The sequence below is a fragment of the Oncorhynchus gorbuscha genome, linkage group LG21 (assembly GCF_021184085.1).
Source record: "Oncorhynchus gorbuscha isolate QuinsamMale2020 ecotype Even-year linkage group LG21, OgorEven_v1.0, whole genome shotgun sequence".
Lineage (NCBI taxonomy): Eukaryota > Metazoa > Chordata > Actinopteri > Salmoniformes > Salmonidae > Oncorhynchus > Oncorhynchus gorbuscha.
This window is the reverse complement of record NC_060193.1, coordinates 13329306-13349346: the sequence shown is the minus strand read 5'-3', so window position 1 is coordinate 13349346 and position 20041 is coordinate 13329306. Positions and strand designations below refer to the sequence as shown.

The following is a 20041-nucleotide window of genomic DNA, read 5'->3' as shown; positions in this document are numbered from 1 at the left end:
ATGATAGACAGGGCTCTGGTCTCCGAGACTAAGTGTTAACTCCAGGCCAGGCTGATAGAGAGGAGGAAAGGGAAGCGCTGACTCTCTTCCTAGGATGTGACAGAGGTTAGCTTGGGCAAAGGACACTTATTTTAGAGTACGCAGCAGCTGACTGTGGAAATGGTTAAATGACTACATTAATCAATAGGCCTAAGCAGTTGTGTTTTATGTACGTACACGTAGGCTACGTGCGTGCATGCGCGTAGCATTTTCAATTTCTCAATAGGAAATAGCTGAAATAGCAAGGAATTATGAATGCCACGACGAGGTCAAAGTGAAAAAGTTGTATATACGACACTTAGCACTCAAACTTCTGGAAAAATGTATCTGAGGATTGAGAAAACAGTTAAACTTTCCCAGTCAATGGCCTATATTTACAACAGCGAAATCCTTCTGTTGACAGAACAGCGCGGTGGATTTAAGAAAAGAAAGAAACTTTATTTGTTCAGTCAGCGATTATTAACCTGTTCCCTGCAGTCAGCTGCACTTTCTTCGCACCGATGGCACACTGGAGCAGCTCGTGTGCCAAACGTCACAGGACAGAACAATTCTGATGGAGTTGGGAAATCCTCTGTAAGCAAAACAACGGATGACAATCACCGACTTTTCACCAAAGATCTGACTTTGGAATAAGTAACGCTTCTATGGACCATTAAGTGACAACACAATATTGATATTCTTCTACAAGGCATCTCTAAGTCAGCGGTTTTAACGTCTCACGCCCTCTTCGACAGTGGTAGTAAACATTTGTGACGTACCCATGGATAGTGTGCGCACGGCGCGAGGAGGGTACAGATGCTCATGATATCCAGCTTCGCTCGGGGAGTTTAAAGTAGGGCTACAACATGAAAAAGTTAATTATGTCAACCGCGGAACAAGAGGTGGAACCCGTGGCGGTGGTTAACCGTATGGATACTAGCACTCGCCATTACCGGAGAGAGCTCTCAGCAGAAGACCACAACCATGATCCGGTAAAAAAGGGGACCAGAAGTAGAAAAATGGGTGAGTCATTGATCCATAAAGTGACATTAAAATGACACACAGATCCACAATCTGCCTCTGCGGTAGTAGCATACCGTGATATTGTTTTTAGGACTACCAGTCAAGTCTCAGAACACCTCATTCAAAGGGTTTTCTTTATTTTTACTATTTTCTACATTGTAGAATAAGAGTGAAGACATCACAACTGTGAAATAACACATATGGAATCATGTAGAAAACAAAAAAGTGTTAAACAAATCAAAATATATTTTATATTTGAGATTCTTCAAATAGCCACCCTTTGCTTTGATGACAGCTTTGCACACTCTTGGCATTCTCTCAACCAGCTTCATGAGGTAGTCATCTGGAATGCATTTCAATTAACAGGTGTGCTGCCGCCTTAAGTTAATTTGTGGAATTTCTTTCCTTCTTAATGCGTTTGACCCAATCAGTTATGATGTGACAAGGTAGGGGGGTGTACAGAAGATGGTCTTTTACCATTAGGGTTAAGTCCATATTATGTCAAGAACAGCTCAAATAAGCAAAGAGAAACGACAGTCCTTCATTACTTTAAGACATGAAGGTCAGTCAATCCGGACAATTTCAAGAACTTTGAAAGTTTCTTCAAGTGCAGTCGCAAAAACCATCAAGCACTATGATGAAACTGGCTCTCATGAGGAACGCCACAGGAAAGGAAGACCCAGACGTACCTCTGCTGCAGAGGAAAAGTTCATTAGAGTTACCAGCCCCAGAAATTGCAGTCCAAATAAATGCTTCACAGAGTTCGAGTAACAGACACATTTCAACAACAACTGTTCAGAGGAGACTGTGTGAATCAGATCTTCATGGTTGAATTGCTGCAAAGAAACCACTACTAAAGGACACAAATAAGAAGACTTGCTTGGGCCAAGAAACACGAGCAATGGACATTAGACCGGTGGAAATCTGTCCTCTGGTCTGGAGTCCAAATTTGAGATTTTTGGTTCCAACCGCCGTGTCTTTGTGAGACGCAGTGTGGGGTGAACGGATGATCTCTACATGTGTATGTCCCACGGTAAAGCATGGAGGAGGAGGTGTTATTGTGTGGGAGTGCTTTGCTGGTGACACTGTCTGTGCTAGTCATACAAGCTCAGTTTAAAAGAGGGTTATTTGACAACTTGATCGTTGTTTCAGTTCTATCTATGGTGGTCTGTTTGGTGACCCTGCCCCCTTTCTCTCAATTCTTCCTTCTTGTTTAGTTGGTGACACTGTTATGAAATCAGATATTTCCTCGTGTGTGTGTGTGTGTGTGTGTGTGTGTGTGTGTGTGTGTGTGTGTGTGTGTGTGTGTGTGTGTGTGTGTGTGTGTGTGTGTGTGTGTGTGTGAAAGCGATAGCACACATAGGAAACATGGGTAGAGGACTAGGGATCATATGTTTTCCTGCTCTTGTCATAATAAACACATAAAGGACATTTCAGCCAAAAGGCCAATAAAGAACTTTTGGGCATGTCACCTTTTAATTTTTAGGTTATTTTGTTTACCTACTTCTTACACTCGATCAAAGTAGCATACATACTGTGTTCAGTATTAAATGAACATGTCTGTATATTGCAGAGCGCTCCAGCTCCAGAGGAGCAGGCACATCCGAAGACGGCTTCCCAACAGGTGACTAACTAATGACTGTATCTACTTTACAGGGCTGATCTAGAATCAGTTCCCACTGGTCCATGTAATCTTATTCATTATGATCTACAAGGCTAAACTGATCCTAGATCATACCCTGAGACACTGTATTAATACAGACCCAGAAATATGACACCTTTCAGTGAAAGGGGGATTTCCATTTTCAATCGTTCAATGTATGTATATCAGACACTTCATTCTCATTGTGGAAACTGAGAATTTAACAGAATGGAATTTCATGAAGGTTCCAACCACAGTATTTCCAAAAGAAGGGGGGAGAGTTTGGGGTTTGGCTGTGGTAGTTGGAGTAAAGTTATGGTTTATGGGTTTAACTCTCTCTCTTGCCATTATGAGGTCTAAGATTCAACTGTGGGTTTTGAATGACTCATTCTGCTATGAACCATCAGGCTATTTCATACAGCCTCATGCTTCCAGTATCAAAATAGGGGTAGAGAGTAGCCTGAGTGCCAGCCTATTTATGCTATCATGCCAACTCCCTGTCACTCAATAATGACAGCAATGGAGACAGATCTGGGACCAGGCTAGGTTGAGCGCAACACACTGAGCACTGCTGTAGTGGTTTGACCCACGCTATGACTGCAGACTCAAAGTCAACCATTAAAAAGGCGAGGTGACATTGGGTCATATTACAATCATATAAGTTATGAGTTAAGAGTTTCATGTTTGTTCAGTAGGAAACTGTTTTTATATTTTGTATATTCCGACTGTGGTTTTTAGTGTACCAATAAACAACTTACTGCAGTTATTGTGTGTTCTGCACTCTTTCTTCTCTTGTCTCACGAAAGCAGTAGCCTGTATGCTATTAAACTAGAATTCACTAGCCTGGTCCCAGATCGGTTTGTGCTGTCTTGCTAACTCCTATGGTTATTGTTACATTTGGTGTGACAGTGACCATAGGAGATGGCAAGACAGCACAAACAGATCTGGGACCAGGCTGGAAATTCACTTCTCATCATGGAAAAAGCATGTATTTGACAGTGAATTTGAACTATGATTCTTGTACCTTGGACCTGAGAGAGCCTGAGAAAGCCACTTTGAAGTCATTGATTAATCTCTGTGGGTCATTCACTGTCAATCACAGGGTCACCAGACCAGTCCCTTACTGAAAAACAACATGAATGTCATGTGGACACCTATTAAGTGTTCCAAAAACACATGTTTTCATGTGATCACGTGATCGTATGTGAAGTTAATATGATAACACGAGACATGTAAAGCAACATGTGATAACATGGAACTACACATGTGAAAACACGATCAAGTGTTCCAAAAACACATGATTTCACATTCAATTTCGCATGTGAAATCATGTGGTTTTTCTGTAAGTGGTGAGATGATTGTGTCCAAAATGGCCGTTGGTTAATAAAGAAACGGGAAGTAAAGTTGAGGAGACAGTATTAGTACTGTACCTGTCAGGATATTGACATTGTTGTTCTGAGTCGTTTTTAGTCTTTTAACTATGACAAACCTCAAACGACACTTTTGAACTGCTGACTGAAGTGAATTACTTCTACGTGGTGTTTTGAGAAATAGCATTATTGTTTATTACAAAGTCACCAGAGTATCTCTGTCACCTCTTCTCTCCTACAAAACATTAACTAGAGAAGGATTGCCCATACTCAGCCTGTCATAGACTAATGGTGATTTTTAACGTGTCCTTGTGTGTTTCCAGCGCTGCCCATGCTGTTGGCCATGGTGGAGGGGCCGGACAAGCTTCCTGCAGACGAGGGGTCACAGGAAGTGCTGAGGGGGAAACTCCGCCTCCTGGAGGCCGACAGCATAGAGGTCAACGCTCTCTTCATGGTATAACACTCTATTAACCTTTTATGTATCCAGGTTAGTCTTGTCACAGGTTGGCATTTATTGTCAGAACTCTTGACCTGGAGGCATCGCTGCAGAGTGGTCAGTAGCTAGCACAGCCACAAAGTCATAAAACCTGATATTAACCTTAAATGTAGACACAAAATATCATTTTTGTTTTCATGAACTACGATATAGACAATTTTGACTTTGCAGTTGGCCCATTTAGTGGAAATCGCTCAGTTCTGCCTCCAGGGAAAGATTCAGGACAATAAATGTTAACCTATGTAATTTTCATGTAATCTTTATGTACAGCTGTAATCTATTTGTACTCCTGTAATCTACATAGGCTGCTAAAAATGCATTTGCTATGATACTGTACTCAGCACATTTTGTCAATACTTTGTCTCAGCTTTTGTGGAATTATCGCGAGTGTGAAAAGTTATAGTGAATATAATGAATGCATTGTGTATGGTCATATCACCAGTTTTGCATTTGAAGTGTTTGTGTTATCAGGTTGTATTTGTTCTTATTGTGTACTTTATTAACATATTACATTGCTTTATACAGTAGTTTGTGAGAAATCATGTACATTTAGAACTCTTCTCTGTTTTCCTCTCCTGTACTTTTAGGAACTGTCAGCTCGGCTTGTTTCCATCAACTGTGAAGAAAACGCCATATTTGTCTCATTCAAAACATTTGAAGAGATATGGAGGTTCACCACGTATTACACAATGGGTAATGTTGTCTAGTATAAGAAGTACTAGATATAGTATGGGGTTTTTATTTACATGAATGATACACAAGTTCTGAATCCTAACTTAACATACGTGGTTATAGAATACAGTGGGGCAAAAAAGTATTTAGTCAGCCACCAATTGTGCAAGTTCTCCCACTTAAAAAGATGAGGCCTGTAATTTTCTTCATAGGTACACTTCAACTATGACAGACAAAATGAGAAGAAAAAAATCCAGAAAATCACATTGTAGGATTTTTAATGAATTTATTTGCAAATTATGGTGGCAAATAAGTATTTGGTCAATAACAAAAGTTTATCTCAATACTTTGTTATATACCCTTTGTTGGCAATGACAGAGGTCAAACGTTTTCTGTAAGTCTTCACAAGGTTTTCACACACTGTTGCTGGTATTTTGGCCCATTCCTCCATGCAGATCTCCTCTAGAGCAGTGATGTTTTGGGGCTGTTGCTGGGCAACACGGACTTTCAACTCCCTCCAAAGATTTTCTATGGGGTTGAGATCTGGAGACTGGCTAGGCCACTCCAGGACCTTGAAATGCTTCTTACGAAGCCACTCCTTCGTTGCTCAGGCGGTGTGTTTGGGATCATTGTCATGCTGAAAGACCCAGCCACGTTTCATCTTCAATGCCCTTGCTGATGGAAGGAGGTTTTCACTCAAAATCTCACGATACATGGCCCCATTCATTCTTTTCTTTACACGGATTAGTCGTCCTGGTCCCTTTGCAGAAAAACAGCCCCAAAGCATTATGTTTCCACCCCATGCTTCACAGTAGGTATGGTGTTCTTTGGATGCAACACAGCATTCCTCCAAACACGACGAGTTGAGTTTTTACCAAAAAGTTATATTTTGGTTTCATCTGACCATATGACATTCTCCCAATCTTCTTCTGGATCATCCAAATGCTCTCTAGCAAACTTATGAATTGAAAAACTGTATGGCAGAGAGGGATGAGGCAAAGGTAATAGCAAATAAATCTGACAACACAGCAGACTGGCAAACATACAGTAAATTGACAAGTCACGTAACTAAACTAAACAAAAAGGAGAATGAAACTATACTATGGAAGAAAGATGAATGAAAGTTAAAAGTGCTGGAATACTTTAAATACAATTATAGGCAAGAACGCAAACTCTGCTCCATCTTTCATTGAGGCAGATGGCTTGTTCATAACAAAACCCTTTGATATTGCCAACCACTTGAATAACTGTTTTGTTGACGAGATTAGCAGACTTAGGTATGACATGCAAACAATAAATGCTGAGTCTTCATATTCATGCATAATGGACCAAAAAATGAAAGACAAGCACTGTAGTTTCAAGTTCCTCAAAGTGGGTGTGGAAGAGGTGAAAAAAATTGTTGCTATCAGACAAATCACCTGGTGCCAACAACCTGGATGGTCAATTGTTGAGGTTGGTAACAGAATACATTGTGACTCCTGTTTGTCACATCTTCAATTTAAGCCTAGAAGATGCCATTTGCCCTCAGACATGGAGGGGTCTGAGGTCATTTCTACCCAAATATAGCAGAGCACCCTTTAATGGCCTCCCGAGTGGTGCAGCGGTCTAAGGCACTGCATCTCAGTGCAAGAGGCTTCACTACTGTCACTGGTTCGAATCCAGCCATGATTGAGAGTCCCATAGGGTGGCGCACAGCGGCCGGACGTCATTGTAAATAAGAATTTGTTCATAACTGACTAGTTTAAAAAATATAAATGTGTTTAAATGGTTCAAATTGGCAACCAATCAGCCTGTTGCAAGTGCTTAGCAAACTTCTGGGAAAAAGTCGTTTTTTTCAAGTTATTTTACAGAAAACAAAGGGCACTTAACATGCTTGGCACTGACACAAATGACTGATGATTGGCTGAAAGAAATTGATAGTAAAAAGATTGAGTTGTTTTGTTAGACTTCAGTGGATTTGAATCCTCTGCCTTTATTATTGGATAGAGTTACAATTATAATAGAACACAGATGGTTTTCATTAATGGAATCCTCTCTCTCTCTTCGTTAATGGAAGCCTCTACAAATTCAGTGTGGTGTACCGCAGGGCAGCCGGCTAGGGCCATTTTTGTTTTCTATTTTTACAAATGGCCTTCCACTGACCTTGAATAAAACATGTGTGTCTATGTATGCTGATGACTCAACAGTATACATGTAGCATGAAAATGAATAACTGAGACACTTAACATAGAGTTCCAGTCAGTTACAGAATGGGTAACTTGCAATAGGCTGGTGCTAAATATCTCTAACTAAAAGCATAGTTTTTGGGACAAATCACTCGCTTAACACTAAACCTCATCTGGATCTATTATTGAATAATGTGGCTATTGAGCAAGTTGAGGAGACTAAACTGCTGGGTCTAACCCTAGTTAGCAAGCTATCATGGTCAAAAGATATGGACTTAATGGTTGCTAAAATGGGAAGAGGTCTGTCCATGATAGGGCGTTGCTCTGCCTTCTTGACATCTCAGTTGACCAGACAGGTCCTACAGGCCCTAGTTTTGTCGCACCTGGACTACTGCCCAGCGTTGTGGTCATCTGTGGCAAAGAACGAGTGCCAGTAACATGCATGTCAGTCTCTCCTGGCTCAAAGTTGACTGCATCACTATTGGTCTTTGTGTGAGGTGTTGAAGGTACCGAACTGTCTGTTCAAGCAGTTGGCACACACAACAGAAAACATGCAACCAGAGGTATCTTCACAGTCCCCAGGTCCAGAACAGAGGCTGGGAAACGCACAGTATTAAATAGAGGCATGACTACAGGGAACTCTCTGCCACCCCAAGTAAACTCAAGCTAGCAATTAAACCAGTTTTTAAAAAACAGATAAAAGAACACAGCACAAAGGGGACTGTGACGAGACACAGACATTTTTATAGTGTATTGTAATTTGCACTGTACTGTGTATTAGACCTAGATGTTGTGTGCATGTCCTGATATGTAGGTGTCGTGACTTGACTTTTAACATTAATCTGAACACTGTTATATATCTAATCAACTGTGTTGTTACCCGATCAAATGAATCATGTAACAATTAACTCATTAGGATCTGGGGCACCACGAGAGCAGTTATTTAAAGAGTTACCATCTCCTGAATTAAACTCTAAAGGTCTTTACCTATCACATCTATAAACAGTCAACTTATTAATCATAACCTTGTATTATATCATCATTCTGAACAGTCGTAACCTCTTTGCATCTGCAAAAACCCGAGCCTTACTCGGTAAGATTCAGTACTACGCAAATTGATTTAATTATTTATTTACTAGCTAATTAAATGGTAACACAAGACTACCTGACATGATGACTCCTTGCTGTCCCCATTCCACCTGACTGTGCTGCTGCTCCAGTTTCAACTGTTCTGCCTTATTATTATTCAACCATGCTGGTCATTTATGAACATTTGGCCATGTTCTGTTATAATCTCCACCCGGCACAGCCAGAAGAGGACTGGCCACCCCACAGCCTGGTTCCTCTCTAGGTTTCTTCCTAGGTTTTGGCCTTTCTAGGGAGTTTTTCCTAACCCCTGTGTTTCTACACCTGCATTGCTTGCTGTTTGGGGTTTTAGGCTGGGTTTCTGTACAGCACTTTGAGATATCAGCTGATGTACAAGGGCTATATAAATACATTTGATTTGATTTGATAAGCATACACACTTAATACATTAAAAACAGGTCCCTGGTGGACTGACAACAATAGGGCTACTTGTTACAAAAGACATGGAGAGGGCGAGAGAGGGAGTGGGACCGAGACACTTAACGTTGGTACATTTGGAAACTACTCTCACTTGATTTCTTACTCCAAGCGGGTGGCGGCACAGGAACCACCCGCGTGGAGTAAGCAATCATGTATGTATTTACATGAAAATTCTTAACCCATCATTTTATACAGTTTGTTCAAAAGGGGACGGTTCTGTCAGGCTGACACACTCTCTGACCTCAATCAAGGGGGCGGTGACTACTTACTGTGCACAGTTATAGAAACAATTTCCTCTTAGTTTCTAAAATCACATCCCTCTCTTAACAATATATGCCATTTAGCAGACGCTTTTATCCAAAGCGACTTACAGTCATGTGTGCATACATTCTACATATGGGTGGTCCCGGGATCGAACCCACTACCCTGGCGTTACAAGCGCCATGCTCTACCAACTGAGCTACAGAAGGACCAAACAAAACAAAAACACAAATACTTTTTCATATAGCATGCACAACGCAGAGGATGGAAACTTTGTACATGTTGTATGTATACTTTCCAAGTTACAGTATTTCCTTTTATAATATTTTTAATGACATCACAAAATAACATCCAAACCGACATTAGTGTTATTTTAGGTTGCCTCTGACAAATCCCCACATTCTATATTAGAAATATTGTTCTAGTAGTTGCTTTTGAACGTGTTAGACTTTTGGCGCGAAAACTCTTCTTAAAACAAAGTACATTCCTTGGGGGAATTTAGAGAGGGATGTCTGAATGTTTTGTCCTTGATTTACAACAGGGTGTGAGGTGTTAATCCCCACCAGTTCCCTCCTCCCCCTCTGCGGGTGAGAGGGGGTCTGGTTGAAGTTATTTATTGCAAAGCTGTTCTGACCTATTTGGATCCTCACAGGACAGTCATGACATGATATAGGACACGTTTTTAAATGTATGTATTTCAGTCCTTGACTAATAATGTTCTATACTATGTACTATATCATGTTTCATGTGGACCCCAGGAAGAGTAGTTAATTATTTTGTAGCGGCTAATGGGGATCCTAATAAATACCAAACAAAGTAGAGGTCTTCGCGGGTTCGGGTGGGCCCGATATACCCGACCCGGGCCTGAACAGGTTCGGGTCTGAAATAACAAAGTAACTGATTTTATATCTCCGATGGAAATCATTACATAAACTACTTCTAGACCAGGACTTCTGACTGACCTCTGACATATTGACATCTGACATTTGACCTCTTTCCCCCAGGCTTTCTGGGTCAGTGCATGGAGAACCTGCTGTTGGACCAGGACTTCTGGTTGAGTTCTCTGGACCAGGAGTACTTTGCCATAGAGATCTCTATCCAAGAGGAGACTCTCAACCTCATGTACAAAGGCATCCTTATGCAAGAGGGTAACTCGCCCAGTGACTCACAGAATTAAAATATCTGACTTCGACAGCTTTTGGTACCCACATTCACTGTGGTGTATTCAGAGTAGTGTATTCAGAATATACAGAAGCACTTCATTTGAAAAGTCAGCACATACAGATCACATGAACATTGAGTATCCGTGTTATGCTGTTATGAGATGTTATACATGTTATACTCTTAATTACAATGCTACAAATGATTAGTTATTTAGTTATACCCACAAATGAAGTATGACAAATCTCCCCCTCTGTCAGGTTCCTTGTTCGCCAGCTGCAGCTCCACCCAGATGTTTGACAGCTCCACCTCTGGTAGAGACCTCTACCTGGAGCAGGGGGACATCGCCCTGTTTGAGCCCCCGTTCCTGGGCTCGGGGTGGACCGTACTCTCCCTGGGGGATGGAGCCCGGGGGACCAAACCCAAACCAGCCCTGGAGCCCGTCATCCCCTTCCACCAGTCAGTACTTTGCCTAGTGTATACTTAGCTATTTCATTCTTGGTCAATACAGAAGAAGAAGCATACTGCTAATTTTCCAAGTTTCGCCTTTTTATTCACATATTTCGTTCCTGTTTCCGCCCTATAGATGGTTCCTCAAATCATGTGCGGAGAACATCTTAGTTGGCAGTGGCAAGCCAGCATGTGATTTCCCCTGCCAGTTTGGTAAGAAGAACCTTGTTTGAATTCCACTTGACAATCCTAATTCTAAGGGCTTCACTTTTCCTTTTTCTCATAGAATTAGAGTTATATGGAGGAATTCTAGAGTCTAAACTTACTTTAAAATTCTAATGAATCTCTCCTGTCCACCTCTCTCTCCCCATGCTAGCCACTGGCTCTTGCGTGGCCACTGTTGAGTATGACGCCGGTGGGCCAGACGAGCTAAGCCTGGAGCAGGGCGACCGCATCATCATTGTGGGCCTGTTGGTGTCGTGCTTCGAGTGGTTCACTGGCAGACTGGAGAGGACAGGAGAAGTGGGATTGGTGATGACAACACTGGTCAGACCGGCCGATAGCCTTTGTGAGTAAGTGTGTCCTTCTGCTGAGTTATGTATTGATTAACTGGTTAACTGCATCAGATTAGCTGTGTCATCATGTATCCAGTAGTGATATATTCATAGAATTAAATAGAACACTTACATGGTGATTGGTATGCCAGCAACTATGCAGCTCGATGGTATCAGCTACTCAAGTGTAGTTTTCCACACACAACAGTTTCCTATGTGTATCAAGAATGGTCCACCACCCAAAGGACATCCAACCAACTTGACACAACTGTGGGAAGCATTGGAGTCAACATGGGCCAGCATCACTGTGGAATGCTTTCGACACCTTGTAGAGTCTGTTCCCCGATGACTTGAGGCTGTTCTGAGAGGAACGTTCCTTTTAGAAAGTGTTATCATTCTACCTTGTCTGAATTTAGTAGACATTTAGTTTTATTAACTCCATTCTAGGGCGTCTGACATTTTCCTAGAGAAAGAAGAGAGGTTGTTTTTCAACCTGAAAGAAGATCAGATTAAAGAGGAGACAATCGCCTTGCTGAAAAAAATCAACCAGAATGATGTTGGACATGTCTACAAACTTGGTGAGACAGAAATTGGGAATTGCTCAGGGGCTCTTTTCTTGGTGAGACAGAAATTGGGAATTGCTCAGGGGCTCTTTTCTTGGTGAGACAGAAATTGGGAATTGCTCAGGGGCTCTTTTCTTGGTGAGACAGAAATTGGGAATTGCTCAGGGGCTCTTTTCTTGGTGAGACAGAAATTGGGAATTGCTCAGGGGCTTTTCTTGGTGATGAACAGCTGCCAGCAAGTACAGCTTGTTTTTATTTTTGCTCTCTTTGACTTGCTTACTGTGTAAAGACGGTCTGTTTTGATATTGATTCATTAATTATTGCTTTCATTCCAGATCTGATTGCTCAACCGGATTCTCTAAATGAACCAACTCAAAGTAGGGCTATTTATTGTTTGCTTTGTACTTATGGACTATTGTGTTTGAGTATTTTTTTTCTCAACTTGGAAAACTTTCAAATAATTCCCTTTTTCTGATTCCTCCCACATGTCAACAAAATCATAAATAATGATCTTCATCTAATGTCTTGCAGATGGTTCCCAAGGCAACATGGACGCTCACCAACAAGCAGAACTGAGGAGGAAGATTGAAGAGATTCTGCTAAAAGGGAAGATGAAATCGAAGGTGCCTCAAGCAACTGTGACGTCAAATGGAACTCTGGAGGACCAGAGTGAGACCTCTAAGACTACATTACCCAGCGGGCCTCACTTCACCATCCAACCAGTTGAGGAAGGCACCACCACCAACCAGGAGAAATTCCTTCCTCTTCTATCCTTCCTGGGTGGCAGCAACTACAAGTCAGAGTTTGGCGCCCTCTATGGCCAAACTCCAGAACGGCTCCTCGCCACTTTCACTGGCCACTCCGACGACGTTGACAAATTAGTGGCGTATCTAGGTGTTGCCAGGGAAACTGCCAGGAAGAAACGTCTCCATTGGTCCCAGAGCCGCCTCTGTTTCCTTTTGGGGAAACTCTGCGCAGGACGATCAAAATTTTCCCAGGCTCGCGTCTACTTCGAGGAGGCCCTTAGCGTCCCTCGAGACATCTTCACGGACATGCTAATGCTAGCTAGCATTTACGCTAACCTAGCGGTGATCTATCTCATGCAGAAAAATACAGAGAAATACTTGGCTCTGTCGGAGCGGATCGCTGCGCTGCTAATGGGCATCCCTTACTGCGTCTCGACAGTGGAGAAAGACTCAGAAGTTCTGAAATTTATCCTGAAGAAGGCGGTGCTTAGTCACAATAAAATGGCAGAAGCCAGAGCATGCTTCCTTTTGGCCAAGCTCCACTGGAGGCGAGGAGAGGCGGCGGACACCGTTCCCTTCCTGGAGAGGCTTCTGGTTCTCTTGGCGGAGCCCCCTGGTGTCCGGAGCGTCGTGCCCAGCCATGGCTACCTCAGCCTGGCGGGGTTGTACAGCCAGCTCTCCCTCCCTCACCTCTGTGTCAGCTCGGCCAGGAGAGCCACGATGCATCCGTCTGCTAGGCTAGCCGATTGTCTGAATGGAATGGGGCTGGTTCTGGAGAACACAGACAGACTCTATGGGATCCGGAAGCAGGACGTCGCCATTCCGGCTCAAGTGGCTCCATATCTCAGCCAGTCGCTCTCCTTCACTGGGCGATTAGATGGAGTCGGTGGCACTGGTGACCACACTCTAAGCCAGGCTCTAACACTCTGCCTATCCCAGCTGTTTCAGGAACATGGGATGCTAGGTCACGCCGTACGCTCCATGCACACTCTCATAGACCATCATTGTGCGCCGTCATCATCATCGGGCACCTCTAGCATTCCTGAACGAAACATCGCCCTTGTGTGGCTAGCATGGCTCCACATCTGTAACAGCCAACCAGAGGTTTCTCTAGACATCCTCGACTCAGTGCTGGCCTCCATGCCAGAACATTGCACTACCCCACAGGAAGGTACACTTAAGTTGTTATTTTGCACATACTATACTGTTGAACTTACCTCTACATATGTATTTTTTTGTAGATACCTTGTAATGCTTGTTTGTGTTATTGTAAAAATATGTGAGTATTTGTATCATTTATTTACTACTGCTGTAAGTATGACAAACTAATTTGCCCTTAGAGATTAATGAAGTACAATCTCATCTCAAGGACTGGTCCACAACATGAGGGGTGTAGCCTTGCGAAGCATGGGGGACCTGAGGAGGGCAGTAGAGAGCTACCAGACGGCCATTGATGTGTGTGAGGAGTGTGAGGACCGGGCTAACTGGGCAGTAGCAGAAGCTAACCTGGGGTTATTGTGTCTGAAGGCTGGGGCTAAGGTATATGAAGGCTGGGGTTATTGTGTCTGAAGGCTGGGGCTAAGGTATATGAAGGCTGGGGTTATTATGTCTGAAGGCTGGGGCTAAGGTATATGAAGGCTGGGGCTAAGGTATATGAAGGCTGGGGTTATTGTGTCTGAAGGCTGGGGCTAAGGTATATGAAGGCTGGGGTTATTGTGTCTGAAGGCTGGGGCTAAGGTATATGAAGGCTGGGGCTAAGGTATATGAAGGCATGAAGGCTGGGGCTAAGGTATATGAAGGCTGGGGCTAAGGTATATGAAGGCTGGGACTAAGGTATATGAAGGCTGGGACTAAGGTATATGAAGGCTGGGACTAAGGTATATGAAGGCTGGGGCTAAGGTATATGAAGGCTGGGACTAAGGTATATGAAGGCTGGGGCTAAGGTATATGAAGGCTGGGACTAAGGTATATGATCAGAAATATATTATTTTATTGTGTTACTATTTCCTTTTTTTAGTTAGACAATTTTAAAAACTTTTTAACTCTGCATTGTTTGGAATGGGCTCGTAAGTAAGCATTTCATGGTTTCGTCTACACCGGTTGTATTTGGCGCATGTGACAAATAACATTTGATTTGATAAATGAATTATGATTACAAAATTCCCAGGTTTTCCAGAAATCCTGTTTGGAAAGAATCCGTGAATATTCCAACAGGGATTTCCCGGAAAATCAGTTAATTTTGGGGAAAGTTGGTGAAATGTTGCTACTTTAATTAGGATTCCAGATAGATTAGCAGTCCTGTCTCTTCATCCTCAGAGGTTAGCGGAGCAGCATCTAACAGAAGCTGTTGAGATGTTGTCAGCGCTGGAGGGACAAGAACATGAGGTTCATTTTATTCATTTTTTATTTTTACACATCCCTATTAGGAGGACAACTTTATTTTATTTATTTTTCATGTAAAAAAATGTACTATTTTATTTATTTATTTTGTTCTATGTAATACTTGTTAGCGTTACAATTTACTGCAGGTGTCATTATGAATGCTTTCATAAAGCCTTTATAACAGCCATATAATATACATTATAACCTTTTGTCATTAGTCGTTACCTTTTGTTATTCAAGGTGAACTTTACCACCGTGCTGTTGGAGCTGGGACAGTACTATGTGAACCAGAGACACCTGGACAGAGGAAAGATCTACTATGAATGGGCTCTACTCATGGCTATCAAGTCAAACCACTCAGACAGTACGTTCATTTGTTTTATTTTGTTGAAACCATCATTTCCTAGTGTCACCACAATGCTAGAGAATACATGGCTCACATACAGGTTCAAACACTATTCTCGCCACTAGCCGTCAGCTGAATCAACATTAGGAGGTATGGGGAACCTCTGAGAACGTTGGTATTGGATCCAAGGAAAGGAAATACTCTCAAGCCTGTGGTTAGTTTTTGTTGGCGAAACCGAGATGCAGAATCTTTCATACGTGAATATTTCCCTGCTAAAATGACATGGGTTATGCATTCTACAGTTCTATAATGTATTTATTTAAGATTTGAATGTTTAAATATTAAGTTACTATATACTGAACATATGGAATGAATTTCATTTGCAGTATACCCGATTCATCACTTCTGCCCCAAATATGGGTTACTCCTCTGGCGAATGTTGAGGCTTTAGCTCAGTAGGCTAACAGAAAGATGCTGTTAATCCGACTCTCCGTGCTCTATTCCCCTCTCCCAGGTCAGTTGAGCGTGACGCGACGCTTGTGCCACCTTTACAGAACAGTGTGTCCGGATGAGGCCCAGTGCATCATCTACAACGAACATCAGCTGGCCCTGCTGGTGACCCGGGGAGACAGGAGACAGGAAGGAGAGGTGTTGGAGACCATCAGCCAGCTATACCTTAGTCTGGGGACAGAGAGGTCCGTCCGTCCGTCCCTCCCTCTCTATCTATTTATTTGGCAGCAAATGATAACATTCCCCATGCTTTCCATCTCTGTGTCCAGGGCTAGGCGGTCTGCTCTGGACTACACTAAGCGTAGCCTGGGGATCTTCATAGACCTGGGCCGGAGGGAGAAGGAGGCTTACGCCTGGTTACAGGCTGGGAAGATATACCACCTGCTGGGCCAGACTGAACTGGTGGACCTTTATTTACAGGTCAGAACCTATTCTATAGCACAGTGCAGACAGCAGTCACTCAGAGTTACATTGACATGTTACCTCTTGTATTTCCTCCCAGGTGGCCCAAGATGTGGGGGTGAGTACGGGAGACACACACTTCATCCTACAGCTGCTGGAGGCAGCAGGGGACGTCTTCTTCAACAGCTCAACGGAGAGAGAGAAGGCTGTCTGCTTATATGGGGTACGACACAGACGCACACACTGCTTCTATGGGGTAGGACAGGGGTGGTGTATGTATGTGTGTGACCCACCTCGTGTGTGTGTGTGTGTGTGTGTGTGTGTGTGTGTGTGTGTGTGTGTGTGTGTGTGTGTGTGTGTGTGTGTGTGTGTGTGTGTGTGTGTGTGTGTGTGTGTGTGTGTGTGTGTGTGTGTGTGTGTGTGTGTGTGTGTGTGTTAGGACCGTGCCCTGCCCATCGCGGTGAAAACCAGCAGTACAGAGGTCAGACTGAGACTGTCTAACAAGCTGGTGGAGCTGCTGCTGCAGATGAAGCTGTATGGGGAGGCTGTTGAGTACGCCCAGACCGCCCTGGACATCAGTGTTAAACTGGGTAGGACACACAACAGAGCCCGTCCTTGCTTGTATTTTCCAATAGAAATATGTATTTACATATCGCAGATGCTCTTATCCAGAGTGAATTACAGTCAGTGCATTCCAGTAAGGTTTGGCAGGAAAAAACAACCACATCACAGTTATTACAACAATAACAAAAAGCCGCCATCAGCAGAATCCGTGCCAGGAAGTAAAAACAAGTGCACCCAGGCTCTTTCTGTGAAGAAATACTAACTAATGAAACCACGGTTGTACTTCATATAGGAAACCGTCTGAACGAGCGTGTGGCGTTCCACCGCCTGGCTACTCTGTACCACTGTCTGGGTCAGTTTGAGCTGGCTGAACACTACTACCTGAAGGCCCTCTCCCTCTGCCCCACGCCCCTGGAGTTTGATGAGGAAACCCTGTACTATGTCAGGGTGTATCGGACGCTGGGGGACATTATATTCTATGACCTGAAGGTAATCAAATCAATCAATCAATCAATGGAATTCATGACTGGGCAGTTTGTTGTATTTTCAGGTTTTAAATACATATCTATAAGAAATTAAAATTTGATCCCAAAAGTTAAACTTTGAATTGCACTCCTTTGGAGAAATTCCGTGTCAAGATGGAGTTGATGCCAACCCTCGAAAACATGTTGAAAACATATGCATGAATTTCCATTTCATTGTGGCTATATAACGCTTGATTTACATGGACCAAACCAAAACGGCTTCAACGATTCCTCCACTGACCCGAACCAACCTTACCTCTAACCCCTAACTTTTCACCTTTGACACTTAGGACCCGTATGACGCCGCAGGGTACTACCACCTAGCACTTGCTGCAGCCATGGACATCGGCAACAAGAAGTCCCAGCTCCAGCTCTGCACCCGATTGGCTACCATCTACCACAACTTCCTGGTTGATCGGGAACTGTCCCTCTTCTTCTACCAGAAAGCACGAGCGTTCGCCTCCGACCTCAATGTACGACGCATCAACCTCTCGCCAGACCAGATCTTCAGCAGTATGTCACAGTACAAGACGAACAGGGTGAACATCCAGGAACCAAGAAATAAGTCACCGCCAAACGGCCATATTGGTTTGAAGTTAGTGAGAAGAGGGGAGAGGTTATAGCCTGGACCCAGATCTGTTTGTGCTCTTACCAACTCCAATGCTCATTGTCAAGCAAAACATGACAATGAGTTACAAGGAGTTGCTATGATAGCACCAACAGACTGGCACTCAGGCTAGAGAGTTTATGGGTGTTGGAGGATATTGTGCCAAGTGGGCGTTGTAGGCCTTCGGTTTAAATATGTAATTTTTGAACTGCTGAGATGTGTTAATGGGATTTTGCCAATCAGTGTTCTGTGCCTTACTGAACAATATCACTTAGAATAGAATCATACAGCAATGACTGAATATCTATAATTGTCTTCAGTTGATGACCAGAAATGAGTTAAGTCATGGTGAAAGTAATGAATCATGAAAGATATCTCATATAAAAAGTCAGAGAAGATAATGGAGAAGGTCCAGCTGTTGCAGGTTACAGTGGAGTGAATTGCTCTGTGAGAGTGAAGACCACTTGGACTGCGCGGCTGGGCCCATATCCACAGTGTCTCATAGTAGGAGTGCTGATCTAGGATCTGTCCATACAGTCGTATTTATTCTGATCCAAAAAGGCAAAACTGATCCTAAGTCAGCACTCTGATAAGCCGTCAATGCCTTTTTTTGTATGATTAGCTAGTTTTCCATCCAATCGGCTCAAAGGTTTTCATGCGAATATTCAACAATCCGCATAATGAAAATATGCACATTTTCCCATCAGTGGTGTTTCCACCCAACGGACTTGTTGTAGATAAAAAAATCAATGCGTGATGACGTAGTGCACACAAATTGTACTTTTTCGCTTAGGTTTTCATGTAATGAATAAAAATTGAAAGAGTCAATGTGTTTCCATGGCATTTTTCTTTTTTTTACTCTACTGATAGTTTTGTCACAGAAACTGTTGAGTTGAATAGAAAATGTGCCTCCTCTGGTCTGGGCACGTGCACTCTAGCCAACAGTTGGCAGATCCAGTACAGGTATGCTGTGCTGGTAGTCTACATCATGAGATTATAATGGATAAGAAAGAGAATATTTATTTGTCAAATGTCGATCATCAAGTCACCAGAATAAAACCCTTGATATTTATTGGAAAGGAGCATCAAGCTCATCACCGTCCACTTTCCCCACCCTGTTAAGTTCATAACTTATTTCATCTGTAGTCTAATAAACTGCATGGTTTCCTGAGTCATAGTGGGAGGACCACACACCATATAATCTTGTGACTCCAAGTTTACTTCGATATGATGGTTATAATATAAATGATTATATTGTATGTTGTGTAGTAAGCTGTTAGTAGCCCATGTGCTTCACTCTAATAATTTTGTCTTTCTCCCTCTTAATTTCAAATACTGTTCTGACTAGGTGGTGCACATGTAGCCTATAACCTGTTTTAGAGAAATGTAATCATTGAATATTGTAAGTGTTTTCATTGTTTGCTTATATGCCCCCTTTATCCTAAAATTCTGACTTGGTGTACAGGGAGAATACTGTAAGAACGGCCCTTGTTCTGAATTCTGTCACTCTACATTTCAAAAGTGCTGAGCAAATAGTTATATTGACTAAGTGCGTCATCGCTCGCTCAGTTAAGGTCTTAATCGAAATGATGGATTGCCTCTTATTCGCTTGTCATCCCCTTATGGTTTAGTTTGCACATATCAATTGTCAGTAGAAATCACGTTTGTCTAAGGAAGTCAGTCATATCAGCTATGTTTTTTTAAAGGCAATAAATGAGGCTGAATTAACTGTTTCGCTGCTCGACAAGGCTCTGCTGATAGCCAGGTGTAACAGTGGTAAGGTGTTGGGACTGCTGTTGGGACGCTGTTGTTGGTCACCGTTATAGTGCAATTCATGTATTGTGCTGTGACTTTGCTGGCATGCATCCCCAAAGAATTTGGGGGATTTGTCCCACCAAGATTTACATGCTAAAATTGCCACTGACTGGGGCCACCATGTGCCCCCTTGACAAGGGAAAAGCTCTGGGCCCTGGTTATAACATCTAGTTATCCTACCAACGTTTACATTTTAGCAGAAGT

General features: G+C 42.8%; 1 protein-coding gene across 1 annotated transcript; it reads left to right on the top strand.

Annotated features, from left to right (window-relative positions):
* The first annotated feature begins 193 nt into the window (after positions 1-193).
* On the top strand, positions 194-18850 carry LOC124007840 (SH3 domain and tetratricopeptide repeat-containing protein 1-like). Its single transcript, XM_046318619.1, has 20 exons — positions 194-1041; positions 2615-2665; positions 4377-4507; positions 5137-5242; positions 10218-10361; positions 10635-10833; positions 10961-11037; positions 11201-11396; positions 11826-11956; positions 12277-12318; positions 12473-13858; positions 14057-14226; positions 15004-15072; positions 15310-15433; positions 15930-16110; positions 16195-16345; positions 16428-16550; positions 16767-16917; positions 17184-17380; positions 17706-18850. Exons 1-20 carry the CDS (start codon positions 885-887, stop codon positions 18036-18038), a joined length of 4119 nt encoding a protein of 1372 aa, XP_046174575.1. The 5' UTR covers positions 194-884; the 3' UTR covers positions 18039-18850.
* Positions 18851-20041: the final 1191 nt, after the last annotated feature.

Bases quoted from the DNA above. Each gene is read 5' to 3' on its own strand.
- LOC124007840 (XM_046318619.1), top strand. From the start codon at position 885: ATGAAAAAGTTAATTATGTCAACCGCGGAACAAGAGGTGGAACCCGTG. The intron at 11,038-11,200 runs GTAAGAAGAACC...TCCCCATGCTAG, and splicing joins TGATTTCCCCTGCCAGTTTG to CCACTGGCTCTTGCGTGGCC. The intron at 15,073-15,309 runs GTTCATTTTATT...TTGTTATTCAAG, and splicing joins TGGAGGGACAAGAACATGAG to GTGAACTTTACCACCGTGCT.